At 39.7% G+C, this 25,055-nt stretch overlaps 1 protein-coding gene across 1 annotated transcript; it reads left to right on the forward strand.

Annotated features, from left to right (window-relative positions):
* Nucleotides 1-404: 404 nt before the first annotated feature.
* On the forward strand, nucleotides 405-23,922 carry Chmp2b (charged multivesicular body protein 2B). The gene is made up of 6 exons (XM_038345538.2): nucleotides 405-668; nucleotides 13,421-13,512; nucleotides 17,613-17,807; nucleotides 19,674-19,776; nucleotides 21,922-22,028; nucleotides 22,226-23,922. Exons 1-6 carry the CDS (start codon nucleotides 635-637, stop codon nucleotides 22,334-22,336), a joined length of 642 nt encoding a protein of 213 aa, XP_038201466.1. The 5' UTR covers nucleotides 405-634; the 3' UTR covers nucleotides 22,337-23,922.
* The last annotated feature ends 1,133 nt before the right edge of the window (nucleotides 23,923-25,055 follow it).

The following is a 25,055-nucleotide window of genomic DNA, read 5'->3' on the forward strand; positions in this document are numbered from 1 at the left end:
AGACATGGGCGGGTGGGAAGTCAGGGAACAGCTTCTGGGGCCAGCCCAGCAGAGTACTCCCAGAGCATCCCCCAAGTCCCCCCAGCACTGATGGATGGCGTGGGAAGTCCCACTGACTGACAAGTCCGCGGTCCCCAGCACGTCCCCGCGATCCCTAAAGCCAGCAGCCTGTAGCAGGGAGGAAAGCTCTGGGCAGGTGTCACACGTCCTTGAGGTCAGCCCGGAATCCAACCGAGCACAGGACGGACTCGGAGATACCTGAAGGGCCAGCCTGGGTCATTGCTTGTTGCGACCAGGACCCGGGATGAAGAGCGGGCAGCCTTCGAAGTGAGGGCAGCGCTGCGGCTTCAGACGCGCAGTGCGCAGGCGTACCCGCAGCATGCGCAGGCGCCGCCTAGAAGTGACTTCTCCAAAAAAGTGTCTTAGTTCCCCGTCACCTGAGCGCCCAGGACGCGTCCGCGGGAGCCTCGCCGAGCCACGCCTGTCGCAGCTCGGATCCTGATACCCGGTCCCTGCCCCTCACCCGCAGCCAGCCGCCCCCACCCCCAGGCTCCGTCCTTCTCGCTGTCCCTTCCCCAGAACCCGGCCGGACCGAACCGGGCCGAGTTGGGCCGCCCCGGCGCGGCCGCTCACCATGGCGTCCCTCTTCAAGAAGAAGACCGTGGACGGTGAGTTCAGGGCCCGGCTCCTGGCTCCCGGGATCGGGGGCTCCGGCCGCGGGACTCCGCTGTCCCCGGGGGTGGGCCCAGCTCGGCCGCCCCACAGGTGACCGTGGCGTGTCATTCCGGCTCCGCAGCCTCACCTGGGCGGCTCGTCCTCCCGGTGGCACTCACACCACCCTCGTTTTTTCCTCCGCCCCCCCCCCCCCCCCCCCCCCCCCCCTTCAAAGGGATTGTGAGCCCTCTAAGGAGGCCGAGCAGCGCTGGCTCTCGGGTGTCGTTAGATTTGGAGACTTGATGGATGTGTTGTTGCTTTCTCCGGCTTGTTTGTTGCTCCTTCCGTGGAGACATCCCACTCCCTGACTTCAGAAAGGGAAGCCTGTGTGTTTGGTGGACGACAAGGCAGGAGGGAGCGGCGGGTCCACTTAGGAAATGAAGTTGGGGCCGGGCTGGCGGTACCTTTACCTCAGCAGTTTAGATAGGAAAGACTCCAGCAGAAAAACAAGACCAAGGAAAAGGTCCGGGTTTAGCGATCAATAGTGCAGATTTGTCCTTTATGATTGTCTTTTGCCAGCTAAGTGAGGGATGTGTAGTTGGCATACAAGTTCGCATTTTAAAAAAACACATTGTTTCAGGTGGCTCAGTGCCATCTTGTGAAGAGGGGCGAAGTGAATGTTCTGGAATGTACAAGTTTAGTGGCAGTGGTGGCGTGCATAGATTATACGTGACTGCCCCAGGTCACGTATTTAAATTCATACCAAGTTATTTAAAATCTGCTTTTCGTTGCATGTCGAGCCCAGGTTGTTGTTGGCTCAAGCAGATAATCACGCCTTTGTAAGGGTCTAACCCAACCACAAAAGCAGCAGTGGTAGCTAGACTGTGATTGGTACAAACCCAGAGCTCAGCCCTGACTTGGGGGTAACTCCTTCATTTCTTTGTGTTCACTGTTCCAGTGCCAGATTTGGGGGGAGAGTAACAAAGACACCATCTCTACCCTACTACGTGACCTTTCATTTCAACACGGGGAGTCATTTTATCTCCATCAAACAGCATGATGCAGTTTAGCTGCTTCTCTGTGACTGATTTTTTTTCACTATTTTGACTTTTTACTAATTGAGAAGCAACATTGTCAGCATCTGGAATAGCTACTAACTTGCTACGTGACATAACACAATTACATGAGATGGGTTTTATGTCCTGAGAGTATTGTTTCACCTCTAACATGACACTTGTTTTCAGTGCTTCAGTATAAGTATTGTGATACTCAGTTATTGTACTCTACTCCCTCCTGGATTATTGCTGTGTATGTTTTAAGTAGGAATAATCTTTAATATATACACAGTCACTATAATTATATAATAAGAATTTACTGAGCACAGAAAAGGTGGGTTCCTCTCTCACCTTGATGCCACAAATTAATAATTATTAAAAGTAAAAATTTGAATATTGTAGTCTTAATTGCTTAATATCTGTTAACTATTTTTAATGACAGGTCTCAGTTTTGTGCTTTCTGGTATTTGTGATTACCTGGTGACTCACTTAGAGGAAGGGAGAGAGATAATGAAGATAGCATGGATGGGATATGAGATATGACCGCACACTCATTTGCAGTTGAGGTAGTCTTAATAGCAAGAAGTTTTGGTTTTTTTCTTTTTTTTTTCTTTTTCTAGGTGCTATACCACTAAATTAAAATGCGTGTGACATTTCTGAATGTAAATTTGGACCTGGTGTACAGTTACTCCATCTACCAACTTACAGACCTGATATTAATTCAGTTCATTTACTCCTGCCTTAATTGTGGATCTACATTTTCATTGTTTTGCTTTAGAGCTAGCTTTACGGATGTTTGTTTCCCCTGTTAAAGGAAATGAAAGGGCTCTTGTTTGGTATAAAAGGTGACAGCCCTCCTCTCAGTAGTGGGACACCATGTAATGAAATTTAATGTATTTTATGCATTTCTCTCAGTTCCTTGGGCACATTATTGATCATAAGATCTTTTACTGTATGCTGACTTTGTTTCTGTTGTAACAGTAATGAAATTCTGATATATAAGGGAAATAAGTAGCTGGTTATAGATCTGTGGAATAATTGAATCTTTTTGTCTCTGGATTGGCTGGAAGAATTATATACTGTATCGTTAAAGACTACTGCACATGTAAATTAAAAAGGGAGACAACATTATAACACATTACTATTCAGAGTTATGTTTAATTCATTTTGACACAAAGATGAGCAAGTCTCTGCAGTGTACACTTCGTTACAGAAATTCATGAGAGGTGTATCTCAATGCCACTGAAGAGGAAGATTCCTTCCAATTTGAAATTACAACTGAGCCCCTGATTTTCCCTTTCTGAGTTGTATTATATGTATATATACATTTTATAATCTGTTCGTCGTCAGGGCTTTTACATCTGTGTGGACAAATAGTAACCTATTTATTGAAGGGAATCATGAACCGGTTATGCCAGCATTCCATCAGTACTTGTCATAACTGGGTAACCATTTCTGCCGTTGAACAAGTGTGGTGCTGGGGAGAGGGGTGGAGCTAGGAAGAGTGAATGGGTAAACAGGGCAGTGGGTTTGACCCCAGAGCTGGAAAAAGCAGTGGCCTTCTGTTTTGTTTGCTTGAGATAAGGTCTCAAAATGTAGTCCATCATGCCCTTGTGACCCACTACCTCAGCTTCCCCAGTGGGCAGTTCCAGGCATACAGCACCATGCCCAGTTGAAATGGGTATCTTAAGTTATTGAAACATTGTAGTTTTTAACCTGAGATCTTCCATGAAGACAAATTTCTGAACTTTCTATAAGCCAGTGCTGAGTTATATGCACGCTATGTGTATGCTATGCTTATTCAGTTCTCGCGGGGCCTATGATAGAAGCTCTGCTATCTCCACCTTTGTGTTGAGGGGAAACTGAGAACAGAGGGGCCAAGTGAGTTTCTCGGGATCAAAACTGAGCTAAGTAGCAGAAGTTGGAGCTCATCCTTCTAAGTCTCATCATTGGTATGTTTTTCTTAGAGATTAATCACTTGGCATACAGTGATCTTATTAATATGAAATTGTCCATTTGTTTTTTACTTTTACCTATAAGCTGGATTGTTCTCTTTGAATTAATAATAAAAGTTTAATTTCCATATTGGAATTAATTTCTTTGAAGGTCCCTGTACCTTAGCATATTCTGAGACTCTCCTGGCCTACATGTCAACCTCTTGGAGAAGTGATGTATCATCTCAGTTTACTTCTCAGATTGCCTGCCTCCTGCATTCTTAGCAGCCTGTGCTGTGTATCATGTGATACAAAATGCTTTCTTTTGGCTTTTTCAAAATGCTTTCTTTTGGCTTTTAGCACCCAATACTAAAAAAAGGTGTCTGTCTCTCTGTCTCTCTCTGTCTCTCTCTGTCTCTCTCTGTCTCACTCTGTCTCTCTCTGTCTCTGTCTCTCTCTCTCTCTCTCTGTGTGTGTGTGTGTGTGTGTGTGTGTGTGTGTGTGTAAATGCCACATGTTTGCAGGTGCCTGCAGAGACCAGAAGAGGGCGCTGATCTCCTAGGTCTGCAGTTACAGACACTGTGCAACATGAGTGCTGGGAACAGAACTTGGGGCCTCACTTTCCAGCTTCCAATGCTCTTTTAACTTCCCTTTGGGCTGGGATTTTGTGTTTGCTTGAGTTTTTTTGTTTGTTTGTTTGCTTGCTTGCTTGTTTTATTTTGTTTTGTTTAACTAATCCTTGAATATAAGGGATTTATCTTGGGTCTGTCTTGGGCTACCATTGTATAATCTCTTGCTACATCATCTACTTTTCACATTACTTATAATTTGCATTCTATTATACCTAACATTTGGTTTTCTATTTTTGTTTAAAACAAGTATATGCAATAATCTGCTGACTGTCTGTATATGGTTTTCTAAAGCAACAGAAAGCAGAGACCCAAAGGGAACATTACTCTCTCTTAAAATTCTCTTCTTCCGGAACCAAGTCTTCCCAGGGTGGTTAGTGCTCCTTCCTTCACCAGATCACTGAGTCGCTAGTTATCATGTCTTCCGCTTTGTCCTGTGTGTGCCTGCAGCCCTTGGTCCAATTCTAATCCTGTCTGTTTTACAGGATACCTTCTTTTACAGGATACCTAAAGCACAGTTACCTTCCGCTTTAATTTCTTGCTGCATCTCAGCCCTTTTATTATGTCCTTTATATGCAAAGTTGATTGTGTGATTGTTTTATGGCAACTCAAATCTGACTGCTGCTCCTCAGAGTCCACTTTTTCAATGAATCTCTGCTGCCCAGCAGTAAGCTTTTTCAGTAATACCTGCCTTCCCTTGTTCTGATATGCTTTCATTTTTGCCACGTCCCAGGCTTATCATCCTTCATCAGTGTTCTACTATTCTTCAGTATGCTGAAAATCAGTTTTTTTCATCCTGATTTTACATAGGATCCCCATGAACCAAGAATTCTCTTTTCCTTTCCCACCAGATTTTGTCCTTCAGGAAGTCTTCCCTGATGCTAACTGCAAAAATACTACATCACCTCAGTATGTACAGCTTGACATCTGCATCCCAACCATCCTTCACTGGAACTCAGCTTCTTTTGTACTACCAAAGAGTGCTTATTCTAAGTCTTTCCTTCCTTCCATATTGGCTTCGGTCTTCAGCCATATTTAAGTATTTCTCTAGGAGTTCATAGTTAGCTAGCACCACCCTAATGGAATAGCACTAGTGTTTGTACCCGAGGCCCTGAACCTGTGATGTGTGCATCAGTGCCACTACTCACTGTGAGCCCTGCAGTGAGCTTGAAGAGTGCTCTGCAGGGAAGGAGGTTGGCTTCTGCCTTCTTGAATCACCCATACATGCTGGTTACCCACACCTGGTGGGTTTTGACTGAGTTGGAATAAATCTGTCAAGAAGTCTGTTAATGGTCCCACATTTATGAACCTTTGAGAAGGAAAAGGAACTTTATGCATTTCAGAGAACTTTCTTTCCAGGATAAGAAACAACAGTATTGTGGTACTTACAGTATTCAGATCTTGCATAGCATGCTAAGTCTTCCTTTAGTGATTATTATCCTGAATATTTTAGATCTCACATTTTACACTCAATTTACCCTGCATTCTTGACATAACAAAGAAAAACAACTAATTTTATGTGGGATTCAAGGGTATAATATGCTTGTCACACAATTTTTCTTAACTGGTTTTAGGCCAGCATGAAGAGCCAGCCTCTGATGTTTCCTACCCTTAACAGAAGTTCTCCGCATTTGCAGAAGAAATAACGCTAGGAAAATGTCTTCCCTTTTGTTTCCCCTCCCTACCCACTTCATGACAAGAGCAAATGAGACTCGGTTTGCTGGCACATGTCCATCCCAGAAGCTTTCCTTAGTGCTTAAAGAGGCTGATTTTTTAAAAACTTTGTTAGAATGGATTCCTCAGGCTTTGATGACTTTTGATACCTATGGTAGATGGAATAAAAATTTGCCTCCTATGCTGACTTCGTCTTTGTCTCTCCCATTTTGTCTTCCTCTTCCTTCCATACAAGTCCTACTGTTTCACTTCAAGCCATTTCTTTTATTGAGTTAATTTATCTTGTAAATAATAGGGTTTCATTATGATGTTTTTGTGCTTGGGTCATATCTATCCCCATTCCCCTCATTTATCATTCCTCAAACTTGTTACCTGAGTTGTTTATCTCCCTTGGCCGGAGTAAAGCTGTTGGCATGACCCTCTCCTATCCTGAATCTTACAATCAGTTTTGCTTTTGCTGTACAATGTATTAGAATGTAATTAAGAGGACATTGCTCTCCAAGATGTTGTGCTATACTGTTCCTAAAGCCAGAGAAATCAATTCGATTTGCTTGTATGTGAAATTCTGATTCTTCCTCACTGTTACTTTCCTGCCTGAGTCAGTCTGCTTTTAGACCCTTCTAGACACTGACCTTTAATGTTTCCCTCCTTTTTATTCTTTGCTTTTGAATGTATACCACTTTCTCAAGGTTTCTTCCTCTCATTGACTCGAGAAGACAGTATATCTGCATACTCGGGACCCATTTTCACTGTATTGCTTGCCTAATTCTATCAATATTTAGCTAATGCACATTCAGGACTTCTGTCCACAGATATTACTGGGGTTTCGGCAGTACTAGTACCACTGCCCTGATGGCTGCTCTTGTTCCTGATGCAATGTCCTCCAGGAAAGCAGAGTGGAGGGATAGTTCATGGTTTTTAAGATTTATTTTATTACTTTGCTATGAGTGTTTTACCTGCATGTATGTATGTGTACCGTGTACAAGCTTAGTACCCACAGAGGTCAGAAAAAGGGCATTAGAACTCCTAGGACTATAGTTACAGATAGTTGTGCTGCTGGGAATGAAACCCACATTCCCTATAAGAGCAACAAGTGTTCTTAACCACCGAGCCAGCTTTCCAGCTCAGCTAGTTAAAGTTTCGCAGTCTTCTCATGTGGTAGTTAACTGAGATAATTTATAAGCAGTAAAATTGCGGAAATGAAATTTTCCCCAATGAAATGCACTTAAAATTATAAAATTCTGTTTTTAGACTGTAGTCCCTATAGCCTTTGAATACTTCATGGCTTGCCATGTGATGGCACAGCATGGGACCAGGTAAAGTCCTGCTCTGACAGTAATCCTGAGCTCCCCTTAGGCCCTTTCCTTCCCAAATTCTATTACTCACAAATTATTGTGATGGTATTTATTGGTTATTATCACTTTTTGGCTTTATATTCAAATGTGCAAATTTTATGTATGATCAGAGTAATGGAAGTGAGCTCTTTGTCAAGTTAGAACTTGACTTCAAATCTCAGTAGAAAAGTATAGTGACAGACCTTTTCACTGTTTGATAGTGACAGACCTTTTCAATGTTTGATAGTGACAGACCTTTTTACTGTTTGATAGTGACAGACCTTTTTACTGTTTTTTTTTGTTTTAATTAATTAATTCTTATTTTTTTAAGACAGGGTTTTTCTGGGTAGCTTTGACTGTCCCAGAACTTGTTCTGTTGACCAGACTGACCTCGAACTCTAAGAAATCTCCCTGCCTCTGCCTCCCCAGCATTGGGATTAAAGGCATGTGCCACCACCTCTTGGCAACCCTTTGTTTTAAATTTATATTTTCTGGATTTATTTTCCTAAACATATAAATTCAGCAGATTTGGATCCTAAGAATACAAAAAGACCTTTTCTGTTTGTATCTTTCAAGGCTGTGATGTTGCCCCCCCCCCCCCCAGGTCTAGGTACTTGTAATTCATCAGGAAAAGATCTTAACAAGCTTGAGACAGGCATTTAATACCCAACATGGAGCTAGTACAGTCTGCGTGAGAGGACTAGGTGGTGTTCAGTCCTTTCTGCCTCTGAATGAATGTGTGGTAACAGAGAGAGCATCCTGTATCACTTAGACACTTCGGGCATTTTCACAGCCTGCAGGTAGCACCCAATGTGAAGTGTGTCATAACAGCCTTCCAAGGTGGCTGGCAGGGTGGTTCTTAAGAACTCCAGGGCACAGCCTATTGCCTAAAGAAAGAAGCAAGGGCTACACAGGAAGGAAGCACTGTGTCTTTTCCATGTCAGCAGGGACCTGCACCTGCACTTGCTTCTGCCATTGTCGTGGTGCAGGTTGAAAATAGAAATGTTCTACTGGGCTACATCTTGATGCTTGCCATTCAAAGGACAATACCCAGAAGGAGAGAGTCAGCCAGGTATCTGGTTATTTCACTTGTCCCCAAGAAGCTAGAAAGGGAGGTTAATTCAGTCTTAGGGAATGGAAGTGTGTTAAAGGGCCTTACAGGGAAAGACAGTCAGCAGCACGCTGAATGGGCCTTGACCATTGGTATTTTGTTTAATTAGATATACTGTTTCTTGTGGTTAAAACTTAACTGAAAAACAGTGTTAGAACATAAGGAGGGGTTACAGTCCTATTTTATCCGATGGCAATTACATGTGCTGGGTTCTCAAATTCAGAAGAGTAATAATTTCATATCTTATAACTATATAGGTAGTTTTTCTTTAGAGATGAGAATTCAGGAATGATTAGGGGTGCAGTCTTTGCAAGAAGCAGATAAAGCAAAAGGCAAAGGGAGGGTGTATAACCTTGCAGAGATTGCTTACAAGGAGCAGCTACTATTACAAGCCCCAAATTAAGGGATGGCTCATTATTTCAATGATACATATCTCCACTATACAAAGATATCAGTCATAGTTTAGATTTTAATATTATCAGTTTCCCAATAACAATAGGCTTCATTATATCTTAATGTAATAAGTTAAATATTCTTGATAGTCATTTCTCTTTATATGTCACAGTATTTGAGTATCATAATATCACTGCTAGATATAATATGTTGAGACGATATTGTAGCAGTACAGACAAATAAATATCCAGCTGTATGTGCTGAAACCAAAACTCTTGAGCCTGAGGAATCTCTGAAATAAAAGGGCTATTGAGCTTTCACAGGTAGTAGCCAAACAGGACCACATCCTGAGACAGGATTCTGCAACTTCCTGTTGCAAAGCTGGATAGCAGTTGGAAACTGTTCACAGGCCTAGAGCTACTGTATCTTAAACTGAAAAATTGAAGGAAGGAAAGCACGAGACCGTTTAAAGTGAGTCCTGTACTGGATAGTGTTGAGTTGTGCAAAGTTCAGGAATACATTCTATAATAAGTAATTGTTAACCTTTGAAGTGGTGGGACTACATGCAGGACACATGCTGTCCAGAGGTGAATGATAGGAGTTCATGTTTTAACACACAGGACTAAGGCATAAAGTGTGTGAAGACCGAAGTTTGATCTGAGAACCCACATAAAATTCATACATGTGGCAGCGCTTGTAATAACCATGTTGGAGAAGAAAAGGCCAGGCGTATAGATTCCTGGAGCTCACTGGCCAGACTGCCTAGCTGTGTAGTTTTTTCAGGGATCCCTAGGTCATTGAGAAACCCTGCTCAAAAGGCTCCTGAGAAAGAACCACTGAGGTTGACTTTGCTCCATGTGTGCATGTGTACACACACAGAGACACACAGTTTTAACAAATTCACAAGTATGAAGCAGTTTGCATTATCACTGAAGCCTAACCTATCCTATCTTAACCTCTAAGCTTAGACATCTCAGGATTTATTTTCTTTTTGTCTGTCTCCTCTACTCTTAAAGAGCTTGTATCTTAGGCTGAAATTAAGTTTACTGAGAGGTAAATCAAGTGAAAAATAAAGTTGACCTTAAAAACATCTCCTATAATCAGATTGATGACTACCGTAATTGTCATCATAGAACCTTCATCCAGCAACTGATGGAAGCAGATGCAGGGATTCACAGCTAAGCCCTGGGCCGAGCTCCCCAGAGGCCAGTCTAGGAGAGTGGGGAGCAATAATATGAGCAAAAAATAATATAATAAAGGGGTCAAGACCATGAAGGTGTTACCCATAGAAAAAGCTTACTTGAACTAATGGAAGCTCATTGACTCTGGACTGACAGTGGGGAACCAGCATAGGACCAAAATATTCCATCTGAATGTGGGTGACAGTTGTATGGCTGGGGCAGTCTGTGGAGCCACTGGCAGTGAGACCAGGATTTATCCACACTGCTTGAACTGGCTTTTTGGAGACCATTCTCTTTGGAGGGATACCTTGCTCATCCTACATATAGTGGGGAGGACCTTAGTCCTGCCTCAAAGTGATGTGCTAAATTTTGTTGACTCCCCCTTGGGAAGCCTTACCCTCTTTGAGGAGTGGATAGGGGATGGGGGGGTAGAGGGAGTGGGAGGAAGGGAGTGGCAACTAGGATTGATATGTAAAATGAGAAAAGATTGCTTTTTTTAAAAAAATAATTAATTAAAAAGGAAAAAAAAACCAATCATTTTTTGTCACTCATTCTGAATTATCCAGAAGACCAAACCATTAAATGTGGGTTTCACATATGGAGTACATAAGGAATATGGTGGGGTAATTTGTTTGTTTTATAGACTGCTCCTGTTACCTCATATGAAAAGACATTTTAGTGTCTTTTCCTACTTACCATAATATGTTTTAAAGTGTTATGATTGTGTTTTAGTATGTAACATTAGATGCTCTGAGTTTATAGCTTAGCACTGATTAAATATTAATAGATCTATTAACAACTGCAGGGCTGTGGAATATGCAGTAGTTAATTTTCTTTATTTTTCCCCTTTATGATATACAGTGTCAACTAATGTATGCACAGCTCCATAAAATTAAAGTAAAATTGAATTATCTTTTATTAAACTGTTGGGTTTCAGTATAATATTTTGTATTTTTTTTTTAATCTAAGATGTCCATTTCTAGCCTGGACTCTATAATTCTTAGACAACAACTAGGTGTCTATCTCAACATTTGGGTGTGGACACTGATCATCCGCCTTAGAGTACACACACACATATACAGTCTAAGGACTCGGCCAGAGACTGCTCCACTATAGAAGGATTCATGTGTCCTCCCTCTTTCTGACCATGTAGTCTACTGCTTGCCTTTCAATGCTAATAGTTTGCTGGGACAGCTCTCAGAACTCAGGAGAGTGTCTCCTGGTTTCCTGTAATTAGCATGAAGAATATCACATGGGGAGAGCTGCATGAAGAGACTCTTAGGTAGAATATGGAGAACAGAGTTTTGGTGACTGCTCTGGCTGCTCTACCATCCTGGGAGCACAGCAGTGTGGTTGCCAGTTGGGAAATGTTGGCTTGTTTTATTTTTCCCTGATGAGCTTTGATGGCCCAGTTGCTAGAATCATCCACCCCTGAGTTCTAGGGATCGGGTAGGAGTCAAGTCAAAGGTGTGGGGAGGGGGTTGGTGTCCACTCCCCATCCTTTAGCTGTCAGTAGATGAATGTCTTCATTTCCTGTTAAAATTCTTTTTGATTCTTAACTGACATAGAAAGAAAAATCATACATCATAAATGAGATATCACTTCAGTACATACATGTATTAGGCAATGTTTAAGTTTGGTTAAATAAATCATTCTACTCAGATGGTAAAACCCTGCACTTTCAGTGATTTGAAGCGTGCAGTCCATCACTGCTCTGCACTGTAGTGGCTCACCAGAACTTCTTGCTCACTTCTAATTTAACTTAGAACTGCGTCATTAAAGGATCGGATGCCTGAAAGAAGCAGTTTAGAAAGGATTTATTTTGACTCTTTGTGTGTCAGGAAAGGGATGTAGAAGGAGTGCCTTGGCACTGGATAGTAGGGTGTTCAGTGCCTGGTCACATCCCTTTGGTAGTTAGGAATTACTGAGCTCACACCAGAACGAGACTGAGCTATAAAGACCCCTAAGCATTCTTCCTTTAGCCCAGTGCTTCCCAACCTTCCTAATGCTGCGACCTTTTAATACAGTTCCTTGTGCTGTGGTGACCCCCTACCATAAAATTATTTCATTTCTACTTTGTAATTTTCTACTGTTATGAATTGTAATGTAAATATCTGATAGGCAGGATATCTGTGTAGTGCCCAAAGGGGTTACAACCCACAGGTTGAGACCTGCTGCTTGGCCAGACCCATCTCTTAAAGATTCCAAAGCTCCTAAAATAGTGCCACTAGCTGGACACAGCTCTTCAAACACCTGAGCCTTTGGGGAACGTTTTCACGCAAACTCCACCTCTGCCAGCCTTCCTTCAATCCCCAGCCTTTGGAAACCACCATACAGTCTCAGTTTGTGTGGAAACATCTCTTAGATTCTACCGCAGTGAGGTGGTACTTTTCTTTCTGTTCCCACCTTACTTTACTTATTGATCATTAGTTCCAAAGGACTCCAGCTCTATCCAGGCTGTCACAAATGACAGAATTTATTCATGGAAATAATGTTTCATTAGGAATGCATATTACATTTCCTTTCTATATCATCAAGTAATGGATACTTAGGTTGCTTCCATTTCCTGACTATGGTGGAGCAGTGTTGTGTTAACATTATGAGTGTAGATGTCTCTTTTATACTGATTTTGTTTACTTTGGCTATATAACTAGAACTGAACTGTTAAATCATTTGATAGCCAAAGTTTTAATAGTTTTGGAATTTCAACTCTGTTTTATAATGTCTGTACTGCTTTACATTTCCACCAGCAGTGTGTAAGGGTTCCCTTTCTTTACTCCACACCCTTCACACCGGGGCCCCTCACCTTTTCTTGAGTAGTCGTCCCCATTCACAGCCAACTCTGTTTAATACTTGTATCCCCATGATAACTAGTATTGAGAATTTTTTCATTTACTTATTGCTCACTTGTGTATATTGTTGCAAGAAATACCAGTTTAGGTCTTTTTTTTATTTGCTTCGGAGTTCCTTATGTGTTGCGGATATCAATCCTCTGTCATAAATATAGATTGAGAATTTTCCTAGTCTTTGTAAATTTTCCACTCTGTAAGTTGTAGTTAAATATCTGTATTTGCTTCACTAGAAAATTTGTTGTTTCATACTGATAAGATTTAACTATACAATAAAAAAGATCCAGTTAAATATATAATGTGTTTCTTTCTGAAATCCACATAGTGCTGCAGTAGGGAGGTGAAAGGGCACATGTGTGTGTTGGGGCTGTTACATGTGCCATATGCAATTGTATAATAATTCTCTAAGATAAATTTTTAAGCACCATGTATTTGAAAAATCTTTCTGTTCTTCCTATAATCTATGATTATAATAGATATTTTAATATTTGATTAGTTTGTAGTATATTAAATTGAAAGAAACATTAACATTATTAAAAGTTTCCTTTTTTGTTACATTCTCTTAGTCCAGTATTTTAATTCAGGTTTCTTTTGTGGTTCTCCTAGACGTAATAAAGGAACAGAATCGAGAGCTGCGAGGCACACAGAGGGCTATAATCAGAGATCGAGCGGCCTTAGAGAAACAAGAGAAACAGCTGGTGAGTAGAACATTGACTTTCAGGAAGATTCTAAAATAAATTTGGAAAGTAGTGTTGAATAATTATCTAACTCAGAAAAGGCCATGAACAAGAGTTAAGTGATTTACTTGAAGAAACAGTGTTTCATCCTTTGCTGAATTTTCTGCTTTTGTTATTGCGTCATTTGTTGGTTTTTTATCAAAATTCTGTTTTCTGTTGATAAAAAGTCAAATTATTTCATTTTGTGAAAATTATGAATGTCTAGAAATAAATATTTCTTAAAACATATCTACCGTCTTGATTAACATTAAAAATAAAAATACTCATGGAAAATAAAAGAGTAATAAATAATATCATAACACATAATTGTCTTACATGGTCTTTTAGGGATGATTGCTCCATGACAGTTTATTTTTAATTAATTATTTTTAATTTAATTTTAATATGGCTCATCTTAAAATTTCCTTTATGTTGTATTTTTAAATGCATGTTGCCCCTGATCTTATTAAAGTTTTACTGAGATATGAGACATTCAATAAATTATACATATTTAAGTATACCATTGGTACTTTAAGTATATTATATAAGTATATATTACTCTAGAGAAAACCATAAACACAGGCATTGTTCCCGCAAACTCCTGATGCCTTATGATATCCTTCCTATCCATCCTCACTGTCTCCCTCCATTCAGTGAGAATAGTAGAGGGGTCCCTCAATTTGTTTGTCTTTCTAAATTGTATAAAGGTGAAATCACAACAAACATTTTTTTTTGTTTCTTTAAGTACAATTAATTTTGAGGTTAATTATTGCATCCGCATGTATGATAGATATCATTCTATTGTGTTTGTAGTAGGAGCGGTGGACTGCGTTCCCGCCACCCGGCTAGCTTTACACCCGAAATAATTACACAGCAACTGTATTCTTTTAAACACTGCCTGGCCCATTAGTTTCAGCCTCTTATCTCACATCTTGCTTAACCCATATTTAGTAATCTGTGTAGCACCACGAGGTGGTGGCTTACCAGGAGAGATCATAACCTGCATCCGACTCAGAGAGGAGAGGCATGGCGACTGCCTGAGGCGTCTGCCTGACTCTGCTTTCTTTCTCCCACAATTCTGTTCTGTCTACTCCGCCTACCTAATTTCCTGTCCTATTAAATGGCCAAGGCAGTTTCTTTATTAACCAATGAAAGTAACACATAGACAGATAACCCTCCTCCATCACGTTTCCTCATTTTTCTGTTTGTTACTCAAGAGGACAAATGAGATTTTCAGATTTTTAGTACATGAAGTTTCTATATGTATACAAATGAATTTTTGTATGTTTGTATTTCTTCTAGTTAACTACTGAAAGTGGGTTGCATATTTAACCTTATTAGAAAGTGCTAAACAGTTTGCAAAGCATCTGTAATATTTTCTTTCTGCGTTGGCAGTGGATTCATTGCAGCTCTTCCACAGCTAGCGTGCAGTCACTTTGAACCATTCTGTGGAGGTAGATGGTGACCCTAAATTGAATCTCCCTAGTCATTAGTTGTTCTGGGCTTCTATTTTAATGAATCTAATTCCCATTTACATATATTCTTTACCAAAATGCCTGATTTTACTCACGTCCCATCATCAATTAGTTTTTAAAGTTTTATTTTTTAAATTTTGTGTTCATGCGTGTATGCACACACATGTATATACGTGTGTCTGTGTGTGTCTGTGTGTGTCTGTGTGTGTGTGTGCAGGTACAGCCCACCATCTACTGTGAGGTCAGAAGATGGTGGGATTATTTTGTAGGTAGAGCTACAATAGTTGTGATTCTACACACACACTCTCTCTCTCTCTCTCACACATACACACACACAGAGAGAGAGAGAGAGAGAGAGAGAGAGAGAGAGAGAGATGCTGGGAATCAACCAGTCATGTAGTGGGAACCAAGTGCAAGCAAGTGCTCATAGCTTCTGAGCCATCTCTCTTGCCCTTGCCGCCTTTCTTGATTATTTTATCATAGTAGCTGTTGTGCTTGGGTACAAGTCGTCATTAGGAACATGCTTTGAAGATATGCTCTGCGAGTTCTTGACCTTTTCTTTCATTTTCCTAAATGTCTTTTGATAAACAAAAGTTATTTATTATGATGAAGACAATTACAATTTTCTCCTGTAGCTAATACTTATAATTTGCCTAGCAAAATTTAATAGTAATTTCTCTTATGTTTTCTTCTAGATCACTTAAAAAATAACCATTGCGTTTTTTTTTTTCTTTTCTTTTCCGTGAGAGCCTGGTTTCTCTGTGGCGATAGATAGAGGGGTACTTTGTGTACTTGGAGATCTGTAGCCCACGTATCACTTTTTCTTGCCTTATCTGTGGTGAGACAGATTTCAAGTGTGAGCTCTTCCTGCACTCTGCTGTGCTGATAGGACTGCGCTCAAGCCCAGGGCTGTGCTGCTGTTGTTACTGTTTGTACTCCTATTTCATAGGACACTTAAAGTTAGAAAAAGCCTCACCATTCGCCTGGATGCTTCCTTTTTCTCAGAATCCGTTAGGGTATTTGATGTGTTTCATATTTACATGGGAACTTTAAAACAAACCTGTCACTTGTACAGAGATGACTAGATTGATTGGAGTTACATTAAATGTGTAAATTATTGGAAAGAACATTTAGCAATAAGTTTTACTGTCCACAAGTGTTTTTTTTTATATATTTCTCTCTACTGGGATGCATAGAGATGTGCCAAGTTTTTTATTTGTATCTTGAATCCTACAAGCTTCCTCAGCTCATTTATTTTTTAGCCTTTTGTACATGTTAAGAGATTCCTACATGAGTGGATGACGATAACATCACGAGGAAGGAAAGCTTTATGTCTTCATTTCCTGTCTTGGAACCGTTTTTATAATAGATTTTTTTATGAATTCTCTGACAATTTCTTACAATGTGGTTTGATTGTCTTCTTCGCACATTTGTCCCCTTACTCCTCCCAGATTGCCCCTGCTTCAACCTCATGTCCCCTGTAACCTACTTGTTGCACACTGTTGAGGTGTTTGATGATCTCTCATACCACCCACCTCCATTCCCTCAAGAGCTGAATCTGCTTTGTCTGCATCCACACTGTACACTGCCCACCCGCTGCCCACTGGTTATCAGATGAGTCGCTGCAGTGCTCGTGGCCAAGTATTCCGTACTTCACTTTAAAACAGTCCCACACTGTTAGTGATGATGCTGAGTGTTCAGGCACAGCAGAGAAAAGCTATCATTCCTTTCCTTAAAGGGAAGGCAAACGTTTATCACACATACACACACACACACACACCTATACATATCATAGTACAGTACTGGTCAGTACTGGTTTGGCTCTGTCTGCACTTTCAAGCATCATTGGAATCTTGACACATTGCTGTTTATGAGAAAACAGCTGTATTTGAAACAGTTCTGGAAGCCTGCTTAAGAGAAAGGTTGATAGCTCTCTCTTGGGCACATTGTGTACTTGACTTTTTCTCCTTTCTCTCATCAGTTCTGATCACCATGCTGTGAAGCACACTTAACACATGTGTACACACTTAGGATTGACTTGAAAATTTCATGTTTTATTCCCTTTATCGTTATGAGATCATATTTTTTACTTTTGGCAATATCTCTTGTTCTAAACTTTATTTGATCTGATAAGTATAGCCATTCCAGATCTGCAGTCTTTGGTAAATATATAATGTGTTTTCCACTTTTTAAGACACCTTTGCTCTAATGTTTAACATTTCTTCATGGGATAGCCTGTAGTTGATTTGCTCTTATATATTCCAGAAGTTGACTTTTTTTGTTGTTGGTATATAAGGTAAACCATTTGTTTCAGTGAAGTTATCTGTAATTAATTTACTACCTCAATCTTTATTTTCTTTGTCTTACTGTTCTTTTAAACTATATTTGGATTTCCATTTTATATTTTTTCCTAGGCTGCAAACTCCTGTTTTATAAACTTGCTTTATATTCATGAATGAGGATAACAGTTCTTCCTGTGTGAACATACGATATAGCCTCTCAAACATCCTTCCTTTCTATGACTTTATGCCTACTAGATATGTTCTTCAAGATAAGCACTGAAGACTACCCTTTAAATATACTCCCTTATCTTTCTTCTCCTCTTAGGAATTAGAAATTAAGAAGATGGCCAAGATTGGTAATAAAGAAGCTTGCAGGGTTCTAGCTAAGCAGCTTGTCCATCTACGAAAACAGAAGACAAGAACTTTTGCAGTCAGCTCAAAAGTCACGTCAATGTCCACACAAACTAAAGTGATGAATTCCCAGATGAAGATGGCTGGTGCGATGTCTACCACTGCAAAGGTAACTTGAAGCTTTGGTGTCTTTTTATCAAGGATATATAAATATTGATATTCAAATTAGATTTCAAAGCACTTTCTGGTCATCTGTGGTACAAAAATCTTAGTTACTAATAAAATGGGTTATAATACTATGTAACTCAAGTGATTGGTTCTGGCTTAGTTATTGGTGTGTTACAAAGTAAGAACATTGACATTTTTCTGCGTTCACATGGAGCTTCAAAGTTTATATGGAGTTGACTTAGCATAGTGTTGGTTTGTATTTTTCCAATAAATTGTCAGAAAATTTGGCTATTATTTTTATTTCTGACTACTTTTATGGAATTATTTCTTCTTAATTCACTCTTGTAAATGTTCAGAACCACACATATGGATATTTGTAACACCCGATTCTGTGTTACCCTCTCGGTACAGTTCGCGCGCCACTGTACCTTACGCAAGTCGGACAAGGGCCTGGAGATTGAAAGAACACACAAAGAGACCTGGGTCATTCGAAAGGAGATCAGCCGAATGCCGTTTATTTAGCCTTGGGGAAAATCTTATATACCCCACTCCTGCCCAAGGAATTCCACCCAGGCAGGTGGGAAATTACCATACCAACAATAGAGTCAACAATGCCCTACAGCAAATCACCAGGCTGGGCAGAGGGAACACAGGAACAAACAGAATGCTTAGTCATCTGACCAGAAACTGTCCTCAAGATGAGCCCCAGGAACAAGGGCAGACCCGGGCCCTACAGATATTGTAAATAGAAACTTTTGCATTTCAGGAATGCAAAATTTTATGTATATTATACACACACTGTGTGTGTGAGTGAGTGTAATCAGTACTATAACTGTTGGTTTGAAGGACTCTGATCATTTCAGTCACTGAAAAATATATAAGAGCAAGTAGTTTGGATCTCCCCTGTAGTCTTACAGATGGACGGAACTAAAAGTCTGACTAATTTGGACACAAGGTCATTTGAAGATCACATGGTAAGACTGGCAACTTTAAGTTAAGTAAACTTAAAGTTTAAGTGTTAAGGGGAACAAAGTACCTTGTTGTGTTCTGTAAATGATATGCTCAGAAATGATACCTAATGGGCTTTTGCCAATACAGGTATCTGAATTAGAATTCTTTTTTTTTTTCTTTTGTTTTTTGTTTTTCGAGACAGGGTTTCCCTGTAGTTTCTAGAGCCTGTCCTGGAACTAGCTCTTGTAGACCAGGCTGGCCTCGAACTCAGAGATCCACCTGCCTCTGCCTCCCAAGTGCTGGGATTAAAGGCATGCGCCACCACCACCCTGCTCTAGAATTCTTAATTAAATATTATTTGTTCAGCAAGTGTTTGCTCAAGTACCCAAATAGTTCAGATGAAATAGCTAAGCCAAGGCTTAACCTGCATGGAGCTTGTAGTTTGTGTAGGACTCTAACACTTTGCTCACACTCAGGTGACATTTCACTGAATAGTGTGACCTTATGCAAATTATTGAGCCATCTGTGCCTTTGCTCTCCATTTGTAATAAGGGGAAAAGGAGAGGAAGTGCCACATGAAGGTCTTACGTTATAAGTGTCACTTTAAGATTACTATGTGCAAACTGCTTAGAGCCGAGAGGAGCACTTATGAGGGACTAGCATGTGTGACAATTCTGTACCAGGGTGTATACTCCTTTAAAGAGATAAAAGGTCAGTATGCTGACAGAACTATAGTGGAGAATGAGTCTACCTTATTAAATGGATTTTAGTTGTTACCTTCCTCAGACAAGTTTTAGAATTTGACATAACACTAGGTCAATCAGAAGGCTGTATTTGCTGTGACTGACTTTATAGACTACTCCATAGATGACTTTCACAACTAGGTAGCTAACATGACTCTTTTTATTTCTTAAAGACAATGCAAGCAGTTAACAAGAAAATGGATCCACAGAAGACACTACAAACAATGCAGAATTTCCAGAAGGAAAACATGAAAATGGAAATGACTGAAGAAATGAGTAAGTTTTAAAAAAAGTATAGTTTTCTCCTCTTCTATTTATCCAAGTTCATGTCCTAGCAGCCCATGTATATAGATGATGAAGTCAGAAGTGAAACCAGCATAATAGGCATCCATGCAATGACTCAGAATTCTTTCAGTATTTTAACTGAAAGTGTGAGTGGGGGGCTCATATAAATATCCTCTGCCTATGAACACACAGAGACAATGGCAACATGCACAGGGCTTACACAGCTCCAAACCAGGTGGCGTCCCAGTACTGAGAAGGGAAAGTGGACATGTGCTCCACTGCCCAACCAAGAAGCTATCTGCAGTTGACAACCACCTGCAAAGCAAAAATTAATTTTCTCCAGTGGAGTCTCTGCCTATAAAAAGGCAAGCCCAAGGCCCAGCGGGAAAAGGCCAACTCAAAATGAACTCGCTGCTAATTTTGGAGGGGTCTTGTCTCGTACTGCTTTGTCTAGGCATTGTTTTACCTTCCTACTCTCTTGATTATATGTAATGTTTCCCATTTGTATTTTTATGAGTTTTGTGTTTCTACATGTATGTGTGTGTGTGATTCTCATGTTTTTTCTTTGTTTTTTTTGCCACTGTTTATTAGTTTGTTGTGTTCTATTCTCACTTGTTTTTTGTTTGTTTGCTTTTAATTGGATTGTATGTTTTCAAAAGAGAAAGACAGTGGAGTTGTGGTATGGGAAGTCCTTCTGTATATGTGTTGCTTTTATTGGTTAATAAAGAAGCTGCTTTCAGCCAATGGCAAGGCAGAATATAGCCAGGCCGGATGGATGGATATATATACACACATATATACACATGTTTATGTGTGTGTATATATGTGTATGTATATATATATATATACACGTATATATACACACACACACACACACACACACACACACACATATATATATATATATATATATATAGAGAGAGAGAGAGAGAGAGAGGGAGAGAGAGAGAGAGAGAGTAGGCAGAGTCAGTGATAAACTGTGTAGCCACCAGAGGAGAAAGACACAAGCCACCAGTTGGAACTTTGCCAGTAGGTTCCAACCATGAGCCTTTTGGTGAAATATAAAATAATAGAAATGGGTTAATTTAAGATATAAGAGCTATCCAATAAGAAATATGAGCTAATAGATCAAGAAGTGTTATAATTAATATAGTTTCTGAGTGGTTATTTCAGATCTTGGTGTCTGGGAAATGAACAAGCGGCCACCAGAAATAGGGTTGGATAGGTCTAGGGTGGTGGGGATGATATGGGAGGTATAAGGGAGACAAAATCAAGATTAAACTATATTATATGAAAAAACCTGTTTTCAGTTAAAGATAATACTGTGCCATAATTCCATCAGAGAATGGTCTTAACAGTTTTTAATTTTACTGGATAGTATAAAACAGTTTTTAAAGTCTCAACATGGTTGTCACACTGGAGACCTGTCCTGTGAGAAGAGAGACAGTGGAGCTCCTGCTTGACCTTTTATGTCACTAACTATCATAAACTTAGATTCCAAACATACTGTCAAAGAAGGGTGGTGAGTAAAGGAGAAGCACAGGCAGAAATGCGCTGCGGGATCATAGAATATTTGGCCATATGTTTTATTAAAATATTCTATTGATGCCTTGAATGTTAGCATAAGAAATAATGTAGATAGTATAAGTGGATAGAAGACAGGTGATTTTCTCCTAAACATTAACAGACAAGTTGATTCTTGCAAATTTTTTCTTGGTTAGGTTTAACAGCTCAGTGGATGCCATGTGAAATCATATTTAAAACTATGAGCATAGAGCTGAAACTGTCACTGGATTTTGTTTATTCAGAATCTAGTTTTATAAATCACTTTATCCTTTTTTTCTGGTGCTGAGCTTGAACTCAGAGCCTTGTGCGTAGTGATCACAGTATTGCTGAGGTTTGTTTTACTACAGGATGGCATGTTAAAAATAGCATTGTTTCACATGACTTAGCTCAAAGGTATTTGTCAGTATAGCTGATTGAAAGCTAAAACTTGAGTTTTGTCATTTGTTGGTTCCTCTAAATTTGCTTTTTAATCATTAAAATATATATGTATAGTTTGGTTATAGGTCAAAAATATAAACTTGTAATAAATTTGAAAATAATTGCTTTGTTCCCTTTCCCTTTCCCTCCAAGTCAATGACACCCTTGATGACATCTTTGATGGCTCTGATGATGAAGAAGAAAGCCAGGACATTGTGAATCAAGTTCTTGACGAAATCGGAATTGAAATCTCTGGAAAGGTGAGAGCAGCTTATTTCATAATGAGAATAGCTTTTGCCACTTTTGTCAGTGGGTTGTTGGTTTTTGTTTTGTTTTGTTTTATATTTTGTCCATAAATGCTACCAGCATGTTTTTCAATGTGTGTCAGAAGTACGTCTTCTGTCCTCATTCAAATGCTTGCTAACCCTTTTTTCTCTCGTTTCTATCTGTGATATAGATGGCCAAAGCTCCATCAGCTGCCAGAAGCTTACCATCTGCCTCCAACTCTAAGGCTACAATCTCCGATGAAGAGATTGAACGACAACTCAAAGCTTTAGGGGTAGATTAAATCAAAAGCCATACTATTTTCACTTTCTACAATTATTTGATCTAAAGTGGGTCCGTTGTAGATTCCTTTTACAAAACATATTCATTTTGCAAAAATGAGGACCATGAGTGAACACTTGTTTCCTGACCCATGGCTATTTTGAATCTTTGCCAAAGAATGCCAGTGATGCAAAAATGGAAACAGTTTAGGTTTTGAATAGAACCACGAAGGTCTGATGATGTGTGCAAAATGAGTTCTTTCTGCATCACAGAGAAACAGTGTCAGTACTTAGTGCCGGGCGTGTTCTAAATCTTTTACACTGAAATCAGAGTTCTTGTTAAATGCCTTTTAGGCGCCAATGTAAAGAGCCTTGTAAAATATTAAAGGTGTATCGTTAATTCTGTATCTGTTGCTTGTCCTTTGTAGACAGTTCAGTTAGGACCACAGGCAGTACAGCTGCCAAATTATTTTTGAACCATCTAAAGAAGAGTGCTATTTAAACATCTGTCTTTAAAACTGTCATGAGCTTTTACTTTTCTTCCATTTTTCCCCCTTTGGGAGAACATTCTAGTTGGTAAGTTTATTACCTTTCAAAATGTGCTTGGCACCTGCCTTAAATAGCACAAACATATTGTGCACATCTTTAAATTATTTTAACTGGCAAAAAAGAATTTCACTTTAAAATAAATTAAGTCTTAGAACAGTTACCCGAGCTGTCTTTTAAAGCTTACAAAAGCAAAGTGGATATAATTAGCAAAATGAAGGAAGAAGATGCTGAATTAATAACATTTTATAGCAATGAAACCACACTTGTTCTTTCTTCCAAGAACTGAGACTTTCTCCGTATAATTTATGACTTAGTCTGTGTTGAATTTTGATTTTATTAATATACACATTAAACCCTCTAAATTGAAGCCATTCTTCCAAATGAAGAACTACTACTATGACAATACTTGACCTAGATTTTTAAAGTAAAAGGGGTTTTTGTTTTGTTTTGTTTTTGGTAAATAAATTGCAACTTTGTCAGAAATTACTGCCTAAAATGCATCATTGTGTTAGCAGTAATTCAAAAGTAAGTTAGCTATGTTATATAGAGGCCAAGAGAAAGGAGAGGCTGCCACAGAGTTAGAAGTAGAAGAGTTAGAATTAGCTTAGTTTTGAAGAATGATGTTGTAATATATGGATTCTGACACATCCCAACACAGAAAGTGTAGGAACTCCAATCAGTTTGACCTGGCTGATCCCGAGGAATGGACTTTTGGACTGTCAGGTAACAAAGGCAGATACATACTGCCGCTTTAGACATGGCACACATACATGCAAGGAACAGCAGCTCCCTCTGCCACCGACTTCAGAATCTGTAAGCATCTTGTGTTCAGAGAGTAGGCCTCAGGACTGCTGGTCTTAAGTGCACAGTTCGCAGTAACCCTGGACGGGAATGGGTCCACACATCGTACTGTATCATCGGGTATTGCACCCATACCTGTTTTGGATGTACATAGTAATGCTGTCTAACCTGATTTACCTTCTTGTTTACATGTGGGAGCTTTGCGTTTTAAGATTATTTTGTCTTAAAAAACAAACTCAATAAAGATTTATTGCTCTTACCCATTTTTCTTAACTCCTTTACTTTGTTTTTGACTGCTGTTAAGACTAGAAACTATGTATTTAGTAATTTTAACAGAATAATTCTTGCTATTTTTCTGTAAGGAATTTTAGACTGCTGTGCTGCTTCAGTTTTATAAAACAACAGAAAATGTCTTTTTAAGATCTGAAAATTGTTACAGGATTAGTGTTGCCAGTGGAGCAAGCCCAAAAATTCATAGATTTCAATAAAACGGACTTGATCATTCCTTTCCTGCAGTCTCCAAGAACGAAACGTTTCAGAGTTATATTTTCAAATGTACAAGTATCAGATACTTGCTTCTATTTGAGTCAAATATGGATACTCAGATCTTTGGACCCAAAATTGATGGTGAACTTATTCTGACTTGACTGCATTAATAGCTGTTTTTTGGGGGACACAATACAATCATAGTAAACCTATCGGTAACTTTATTTTCTTTTATTCAAATTAAGAGTTTACTTTAGAAATAGTGATTTTAGTTGGCTGAGCGCAAAAGAAGTCATTTGTAAAATTTTTCTTTGGTACTAGTATTTGTTTAGCATGTTCTTGCTAGTGGAGAGGGAGCGGAGTAATACATTAGTGTCTCTGTGGCTAAAGAGCTCCATCGGGTCACGGCTGGTGAGACTTCAGAGTCCTAGAATGACATGAAGTATGGTTGTGCTGCAGGTCTCCTTCCTCAGGGATCATTAGCCCCCAGTCCTGGAGAGTGGAGGGAAGCAGAAGTGAGGAACAGGGTTTATATGGCTGTGGAAACAATGAAGACAGCCCCCGGGAGACTTCAGTGAGACAACTCACCTCTGTTCCAGAGTACGTAGAATATATGGGCAGCAGGGAACCATGCCAAGGGCTACACTAAAGGTAAGTCAGGCATGGGGCCTAGAAACATCCTCCAAGTAAGGGTTCGTAGAGAGGAGGAAGCCTTTCTGGGGAGGAAGTCCTTCATGTTGCAGAGCTTGGAAGAAACTGCCAAGCCAGGATAGACTGCAACCTAAAAGCAACCGTGCCTCCCAACAACGTGCCTCTACAAATGAAGACATTTGGTGTTGGGAAACATAAAATGACCATGTTGCACACAGACTGCAGTGGATGCTAGAAGGGAGTACGTGGTAGACA

Source organism: Arvicola amphibius, chromosome 10 (assembly GCF_903992535.2).
Source record: "Arvicola amphibius chromosome 10, mArvAmp1.2, whole genome shotgun sequence".
Classification (NCBI taxonomy): domain Eukaryota; kingdom Metazoa; phylum Chordata; class Mammalia; order Rodentia; family Cricetidae; genus Arvicola; species Arvicola amphibius.

Bases quoted from the DNA above. Each gene is read 5' to 3' on its own strand.
- Chmp2b (XM_038345538.2), top strand. From the start codon at position 635: ATGGCGTCCCTCTTCAAGAAGAAGACCGTGGACG. The intron at 669-13,420 runs GTGAGTTCAGGG...TGGTTCTCCTAG, and splicing joins CAAGAAGAAGACCGTGGACG to ACGTAATAAAGGAACAGAAT. The intron at 22,029-22,225 runs GTGAGAGCAGCT...TCTGTGATATAG, and splicing joins GAATTGAAATCTCTGGAAAG to ATGGCCAAAGCTCCATCAGC.